The 8,365-nt window shown below is 37.9% G+C and overlaps 2 protein-coding genes across 3 annotated transcripts in view; one reads left to right on the top strand and one right to left on the bottom strand.

The window, feature by feature from the left end:
• LOC116006756 (PHD finger protein ALFIN-LIKE 4-like) overlaps positions 1 to 2,433 on the top strand; it is a 4,561-nt gene extending 2,128 nt beyond the window's left edge. The window contains exons 2-5 of one of the 2 annotated variants that reach the window (XM_031247246.1): positions 91 to 123; positions 850 to 1,078; positions 1,636 to 1,771; positions 1,903 to 2,433. In XM_031247246.1, the coding sequence (XP_031103106.1) occupies positions 91 to 123; positions 850 to 1,078; positions 1,636 to 1,771; positions 1,903 to 2,178 (674 nt within the window). In that variant the 3' untranslated portion in view covers positions 2,179 to 2,433. The remainder of the gene's footprint in view (positions 1 to 90; positions 124 to 849; positions 1,079 to 1,635; positions 1,772 to 1,902) is intronic. The other variant, XM_031247254.1, reaches the window with a different exon arrangement.
• A 600-nt stretch (positions 2,434 to 3,033) lies between these two features.
• LOC116006745 (solute carrier family 25 member 44) lies at positions 3,034 to 5,546 on the bottom strand. Its single transcript, XM_031247236.1, has 2 exons — positions 3,781 to 5,546; positions 3,034 to 3,484 (listed from the first exon to the last, which is right to left on the bottom strand). Exon 1 carries the CDS (start codon positions 4,975 to 4,977, stop codon positions 3,814 to 3,816), a length of 1,164 nt encoding a protein of 387 aa, XP_031103096.1. The 5' UTR covers positions 4,978 to 5,546; the 3' UTR covers positions 3,034 to 3,484; positions 3,781 to 3,813.
• Positions 5,547 to 8,365: the final 2,819 nt, after the last annotated feature.

Genomic DNA, 8,365 nt, shown 5'->3' with positions numbered 1-8,365 from the left:
TTTTTTTTTTTTTTCCCTTTTTATTTTTTTTTTTTTTTTTTTTTTTTTTTTTTTTTTTTTTTTTTTTTTTTTTTTATTTTTTGGTTTCAGATGTGAATGATTTTTATCAGCAGTGTGACCCAGGTAAAGGGCCCTTTGCCCTCTCTATTTTTATTCATTCTTCAAATAGCAAGTTACTATATGTTTTGACTTTTTCTTACTCTCAACTGTACTCTTAACTGTTCATGGGAGTTTTGTCTATAATCCTTAGCTGTTTTTTATTGAGTGAATAGAGGTGGGTTTGTTGAATCTTGAGGTATCCTTGGTTTTGGTTGTACTATGTTACTTGAGTGTAAGTTAACTGAAAGTAACTTTAATTTACAGAAAACTTGCAACTGTTACCCGAAGGTGCGGACTAGCAAAGTACCTCGGGAGGTAAACTAGACTAGGTTGACTAAGAAGTCCAATAGATAGCTCTTACAAGAGCAAAACTTGTGATTACCGAGCCAACTGTCTTACCTAGCTTATAAAGGAAGGCAAGGAGGTAATCCATATTAAGTTATCAAACAAAGAAGGCTGATAGGTTGCTCCTACGAGGCTCAAACTTGGAACTTTGTGATTACTAAGCTAACTGTTTTACCAACTTAGCTGGGGTTGCTTATAATTGAAAGTAACTGTATGAGAGACACTAGGTATGCTTACTCACACTAGTCCTTATTACCGGGATTCAATTATGTGCTGTGGTTGACAACATGTATAAGGTCAATAAGCAATGCTGTGTTTTTTGTTGTGTTACTCGGTTTAATGAGTTTTAGGCATTGCTGTGGTGCTAAATCATCTTGTGTAATGTGTGCATTCCTTGATATGCAGAGAAGGAGAACTTGTGCTTGTATGGGTTTCCCAGTGAGCAGTGGGAGGTCAACTTGCCTGCGGAAGAAGTGCCTCCGGAGCTTCCAGAGCCTGCTCTCGGGATTAACTTTGCGAGAGATGGGATGCAGGAAAAGGACTGGTTGTCTTTAGTTGCTGTCCACAGCGACGCTTGGTTGCTTGCCGTGGCGTTCTATTTTGGTTCCAGATTTGGATTTGATAAAGCTGACAGGTACGTCATACGTGAAAATCAAGAATTATGGCTGTGTGGTTTTGTGTGTATAATGGTGTATGTTGAGAAGCATGCGTTTATTCTTCTTGATTGTCTATGTGCAGTTTCCTGCAACCTAATTGCGTTTGGCTTATTATCTTTTGTGTAAAGATTTCATGCCTATTAAGCTCGGGGAAAAATCAATACATCTGTATGGCTTGTAAGAATAGTGTTGACAATGTTGTTCACTATAGAGTTATTGACACCAATTGCTGAGTACTTAGTGCACCGAGAAAAAGAAACTGGCGAAAGTGTGTTTTTTTACATCTGCGATGTTCATTACTATTGTTAACTTTTGCGTTTATTATATATCAGTGATCTGAAATGCGCTTTGTGGTGAAAATAAGTATGATGTTAATAGGAAGGTTATTTCCATATTTCTCGCTGCTATTGATGCAAAGAACAGAGGGCCTTACTCTAAGAAATTGATGCGCGTTTTAGTGCAACTTTCTTTTGATGATCGTGTGCATAACTTTGGTGAGTAGTGCTGGCGTTTTGTAAATCATTCTACTATGCAGGAAACGACTCTTCAACATGATAAACGATATGCCTACAGTATTTGAAGTTGTGACCGGCGCTGCAAAGAAACAGCAGAAGGAGAAATCTTCCGTCTCGAATCACAGTAGCAACAAAACAAAGTCAAATCCTAAACCGGTAAAATCACTTTTTTAAAGCATATATATTTGGTTTTGGATTAAATTATTTGGAGGTATTGATTGTTGATACAAGTTGCCATTTGCTTATTGATTTATAATTGCCTTTGCCTTTCTTTGGGGTACCAAAAGCAGCGGGCGGCATCTGAATCTCAGGCAAGGTTCACAAAACCGCCACCCAAAGACGAAGAGGAGGGATTGGAGGAGGAAGATGAGGAGGAAGAGGAGCATGGCGAGACCTTGTGTGGAGCTTGCGGGGAGAACTATGCATCGGACGAGTTTTGGATATGCTGTGACATATGCGAGAAGTGGTTCCATGGCAAGTGCGTGAAAATCACCCCTGCCAGAGCCGAACACATCAAGCAATACAAGTGCCCATCTTGCAGCAACAAGAGAGCTCGCCCTTGATGATGTAGAAAAGCATTTTTATTTTGATAGACAACACTGGATGATGATGATGCTGTGTCAATTCAGTTTCTTTGTATTAGTCATGCACGTTAGCCTAATTGTGGATGTACCTTTGTAGTGTAGCAGAACTAGTTTTCATTTGGAACATTCTTTAGAATTTTAGCCTTCATTTTACTGCTAGTGTATCATTATTGTGACAAGTTTCAAGTTTGTCTCCTGAAAGATGAAGTTCTGTGGAGATTGTGTTACTTCTAAGTTGATTCCACTTCAATCCTTGGCAACTAACTACTTTTCTTTGATTAACGGGAAAGTATGAAACCGTTATTCAAATGTGCGCTTTGAGTGAAGTTCGTTTTGTGATTTTAACCAGCAAAGGAGGTAAATCAATTTAGGTTGTTCATGGTTGACTGCCTCAAACAAAGAAAACTGACAGTTCTCACAAAAGAGTCGAACTTAAAACTTTATGGATACCAAACTAACTATTCGGCTAACTTAAGTGGGTTGTCTCCAACTAGCTACTTTTCTTGAAATACCAGCAAGCATCTATATTCATTCCGGGAATGTTTTGATGTGTAATATAACATTTCCGAGAAACTCGCAAAACCTAAAAGTATGTGGAAAATGTAATTCTACCAAAAATGAACTCAAAACAAAATTTATAAACCTCACATTCTTTACCCTGACCTCACACAAGTCACATTCAAGATTGTCTAAATAACCTAATCAAAATGCTCCCTAAAGTTAAAGTTTCGGGTTATGTGAGGTAAACTGAACAAAACACTCCAAGAATAACCATTGTGTAGAAAACCTGAAGAATATAGAAATAAGCATGCACACATGTTCAAAGAGAAGTTCTTGGGTAGGCAAGTATGCATGTGATTCATTTATTATGCAACTCAATTCTGTCTACAGAGTTAGAGGACAGGAATATAAGAACAGATACCTGCCCATATATACAATGCATTCAAAGATACTTTTGTATTCCTTGCTCCCAAATTATCTGTTGAAATGGTTGATAATCCCAGGGCCTTTGCCATAGTTGAGCTAAAGTATATGCTTGCCTTGTACATAAACCAAAGCTCATTGGGGCACAGCAACATGTTAATATCACCATAGCTATCAGTTGGATTCAAGAATTATCTTCTATGATTGGCTGAACTCAATTCATTAATCCAACTGGGCATACAAGTCAATCAATACCAGTACCCTACCGAACCCATTTATCCAATTGCTGATTGAAAGCTACTGCTTTAGACTTAAAGGCACACAAGTTGATGGTGAAAGAGACCTTTTCTTGATATCACCACTGCAAGATAGGAATACAATGGTGTCCAAATACTAAGAAATAAAGACTAATGATAAAGGCAAGTCGTTTTAGAACATCAGATCATGCAAAGTAAGTTAGGTGGACTGTAGAATTTTTTATTTTTTAATTTTTTTTATTTTTTTTTTTTGTATATATAGATAAAGCAACTTACTAAACATGATGGTCTTTGATCTTATCTTGTTCTGAGCATAATTGATGATGACAAAAATGTAAACATGGATTGAAGTCTAGAAGAATAAAAAATAAAAAACCAGAACTGAAGAGAGAGGTAATACCAAGGAATGAGTTTTTGATCATCTCTATGATCATTATGCTGCAGTCCAGCAATCTTGATTCTTTGTGGAGAGCCTTTTCAAGAATTCGTATGTGGTGATCATTGTGGTAGCAGACATGGACATTGAAGCCCATCGGGGGCCTAAGCCTCGGTAACAAGCTGCCCATCCACCCTCCCTGACCAAATTCCTGACTGTTTGCACAACAGTTGGACCCTTCCGGCCATTGTCATCACTATCAAGAACCTGAAGTCTAGTCTTAATTGTATCTAGAGGCATTGTAATCAAAGCTGATATGCCACCAGCAATGGCTGCACTGACCCCCTGTACCACCATTACAGTTTTGGAATCAGGTATCAGAGGGTCCATACTAGTTACAACCCTCTCATCCTCCTCATCTTTCTTGAAAAAGTAATAACCATAAGCATAACTACTCCAAACAAGTCTCTGGGCAATGGAGTAAGATGCCCACCAAACCGCATTAGAAGGTGCATAAGTCACAATCGAAATCCCAAATCCTCTATACAATCCCCTCGGCCCATCCGTGCTAAGAATTTTCCTAAAAGCATCAATCCCATTATGATATTTCAAGGAAGACGACGATGCACCACGTCCATGAGCACGAGTACCCTGCACCATGAGCCGCTGGCTCACCACATCAATCGGGGTCCAAACTAGCTGTGCAGCCATGGCAGCACTCAACCCAGCAGCTGCATTGGCTATAGCAGCTGCTGTAGCCTCCGGGAAGCCAAGCTTAATGGTGGCAATCCCAACATTGCTCTTGGTAACCTCAAGAGAAGCCATGTAAAGCGCCCTAGCAGGAATTGTACCCATTAAGGAAGTCCCAAATCCTCTATACAATCCACGAATTCCCTCATGCCTCAACACAGAAATCGCAGTTGTGATAGAGGAAAGCCGAGACTCAGCCACTTGCTGCCTGGTTTTCAACACCACAACAGGGTAAAGAGCCGCGGAAACGCCCGAAAATAAGGCCGCACCGAGGAAGAAAAACCTGGATTTATCAAGCATTTGCCATTCTATATCCGCCGGCAATCGAATTTCCTGAGAAGACTCTTCCTCTTCCTCTTCCGCCTCACTCAATCTCACCCTCTCAACCTCCTCTAACTGCTCCATCTTCTCATTCCCCGCCTTCAAACCCTTCAATTCTCCATTCCTATCCTCACTTTCATCTCTATGCATATATCTATACGTTCAATCACTAAAAAACCTAACTCAGAAACTGTACACAACAGATTCCACGCCGCTATACCTTTAACTCACGGATTATCCGAAGATGCCTGAGGTTTTTTTCGCTTGCGAAGCCATATTTTAGATCTAAAGTGAGTAACAGCAACGGAATGTAGCATATCTCGATTGTTATGACCCGAGAAAAGACCATCGCTGTGGCATAGAGCCGCGAAACTCGGGACAGCGATTCTCGAAGCTCGCCGGAATGATCGGATCTCGCCGGAATTATCTAAACTACAGACCTTCTCTTTCCGATCGTATTTCAGCTAATATTTCCATCTCTCAACCTCCTCGTATATACATACATGTATTTATATCTATATATATAGAGAGAGAGAGACAGAGTCAGTATAAACAGTTAGAAAATGGTGGCGGAGGTTAGGGTGGCGGTAATCAAAGGAGGCAGGGGAGGAGGTAAGCTTATTAACGCATTTCCTTAAACTTAGGCAAAATTACAGAATCGCCTCGGAACTTTGTGAAAATTACGTCACTCTACTTTATCCAAATATAAAACATTTCTTCCCCCAAACTTTATCCAAATATAAAACATTGTTGGTAAGGACGCAAGACCAAGCTTTGGCATTCGGAGTATGAAATTACACCAAATGTGGTGGAGTTTTTGTGGCCCCAGCTAGACAAATGTTACTGCGCACAAAGAGTTATTGTCACAAAGTCTACAGATCTAATGGTACTCGATTACACCCTCACATAGAAGGGGTGAGTTTGAGTCTCAGTAGAAACAATATTGGCTCTATAACAAAGTTAATAGTACTCAAAAAGTTTTTTATACATATTTTCTTTAATGTAATTTACGTTTTATATGTGATTACAATTCACCTTTTTTTTTTTTTGAGAACAAAATTCACGTTTTTAAATAATGAGTACAATTTACAACGTAAAGTGAAAAAGAATTTTGTCATATGTGAGCTTTCTATCCAAATTAAAATCAGAGATTTGATTTTATACTGTAAAATATTAAATTACTATACGGTCTAACCAAGGGTAACTACTTTTCTTGTTTGGTTGTGTTTATTGTGAGAATATTTTGGGGTAATTTTTGGACAGAAGTGGAAGTGGTGGGTCAACACCACGTGTCAATGTTTATTGGATTAATTGTTTATAATAACATGTCATTAATAAAATTAAGGTTGCGCATTATATATTTGTATATCACATATAAAACGTAAATAACATTACGTTTACACTCCCACATGGAAAGGAGTGAGTTCAAGTCTTAATAGATGGAACTATTAACACTTTGTACTTCAGTAGATTAAAAATGTAGCTATATAAAGTCAGAGTTTGAATCCCTTATTGCTTCAACACAGTTTTTTTATGGCTTTCAACAACTTTTTAAATATATATAACTACAGTTTAACAATATTAGTTGAATTACTTTTCACGATGTTATTTTTGGACAATGGTCCACAATATAACGACTGTTTAGAATTTTTGTCGGCCGAGATGGCATAACGTGTAGAAAGCTATCTACATATTATTCTCTCTGCAATTGGGTCCGGATCGGACTTTTCTTAAGCCCAACTTGTGCGGTTGTGGCCCTCATTTCTCCATTAGTTATTGGGCGTAGGGATTAATTTTGTTTAGCAAAATAATTCTAACTTGTATTTTAAAATATACATACGACCTATTGATGAATAGTCAATAGGTCAATAAAAATAAAATAAAATAAAAGTATATGTAAAACTAGTTTTCCAAAATAAATATATAGTTTATTGTGAGCCAACCATAACAACCAATAAAAGTGACTTGAAGCATTGACGAGGGAATGACTAATACCGTTTGGTTTGGTTTGCAGAAAATATTTTAACGAATGGAAATCAAATTCCATAGAAAATCAATTACTAATTTTATTGTTTGGTTGGTGAAAAAATAGAATTACTGGAAATACTGATTCTGTTGTTTGGTTAGATTTGGAATTATAAAGAATAACGAGTGCCTCTACAAATTAATAAAAGTAATATAATTAAGAAAGAAAACAAAGGTACCATATCATTTTTTCTTTCTATCTTTCATGGAAAACAAAATCCTTGGTCCAATCAATGATTTTAATTTCCTCAAATTTGAAGAATTTCATGTACAAAATCCATAGAAAAGTTTTTCTAATGAAAAATGAATTTCATGAACTAAACACCAAAAAACAACACTTTCCTTCACTTTAAAGAAAATATTTTCCATGGAAAATTTTTTTCTATCAAATCAAACATCCCCCAATTGTCTGTCACCCAACTTCTACATTTCTATATACATGAGGGGTCTAATAACGCTAATCGATCTTGCTTTAAAAATCTTATGTATAGTAGCTTCAAGTTGATTGATGTTCTTGTAATTTGTATTGTCAAAGTGAGTTAGCGTGAACTTGTTTCTACGGACAGAGTAAGGTTGGTTAATTTCCTAGCAAGTATATTTTAAGTTTGAGTTTAGATTGGTCTCATTATGCACCGGAAATGTAAAATTTAGTATTGAGTCTTGAAAATTAAATTAACTCGATTTACTTTTCTCATGAACCTAAAATGTAAGTTCATATAGTCTAAGATATAATTCGACAAAGTCAGAAAAGATATTTAAGGAAAAAAAAAAAGTCAGCAAAGACTCGACCTGTCATATTGACAGATTTAGAAGATTCTGTTATGTTTTGACAACTCTATTTTGTTACTTCTCTAGGTGTAAAACACTTTTGTTTTAAGTATTCATGGAAAATTTAGAACCACAAAAACATCACCCCGTGACACACTCACACCATAGTACCATACTACTTTTTTACTATAAATAATTCACACCATTCATTCACGGACTGCACACTACACACTAGAGAAATCACTCATTTCCTCTACAAAAACCAAACCTCAATCCCTGCTAAAACACAGAGACAATAATCATGGAGGCTTACACGAAGCTAAGCAACGTTAAGATAATAGTGTTAGCTCTTGTGATGTTTGGCGGCATTGGCGAGTTGTGCCATGCCCAATCCGTTTGCAACATGTCGAGGGAGGGGCTGATGTCCTGCCGGCCGGCGGTAACCCCGCCGAACCCGCCGATGCCCACCGCCGCGTGCTGCACCGCCATTTCCCACGCCGACATTGGTTGTCTCTGCTCCTACAAGAACTCCTCTTGGCTGCCTTCCCTCGGCGTCGACCCCAACCTCGCCATGACCCTGCCCAAGAAGTGCAAACTCTCCACCGCCCCTTCTTGCTAGAGACCTACAATGGCTTAGATTTCGCTAACGCCGAACTGTGGAGTGCACAGTTGCCATATATATATGTCTGTGCTGCTTGTAACGTGTTTATTCTACTTATGTTGTGTTGTCCTATAATAAAATCAT

This window comes from Ipomoea triloba, chromosome 2, assembly GCF_003576645.1.
Source record: "Ipomoea triloba cultivar NCNSP0323 chromosome 2, ASM357664v1".
NCBI classification, from domain to species: Eukaryota; Viridiplantae; Streptophyta; class Magnoliopsida; order Solanales; family Convolvulaceae; genus Ipomoea; species Ipomoea triloba.
The sequence above is the reverse complement of the archived record's forward strand: the minus strand, read 5'-3'. Positions and strand labels throughout refer to the sequence as shown.

Bases quoted from the DNA above. Each gene is read 5' to 3' on its own strand.
- LOC116006745 (XM_031247236.1), bottom strand. From the start codon at position 4,977: ATGCATAGAGATGAAAGTGAGGATAGGAATGGAGAATTGAAGGGTTTG.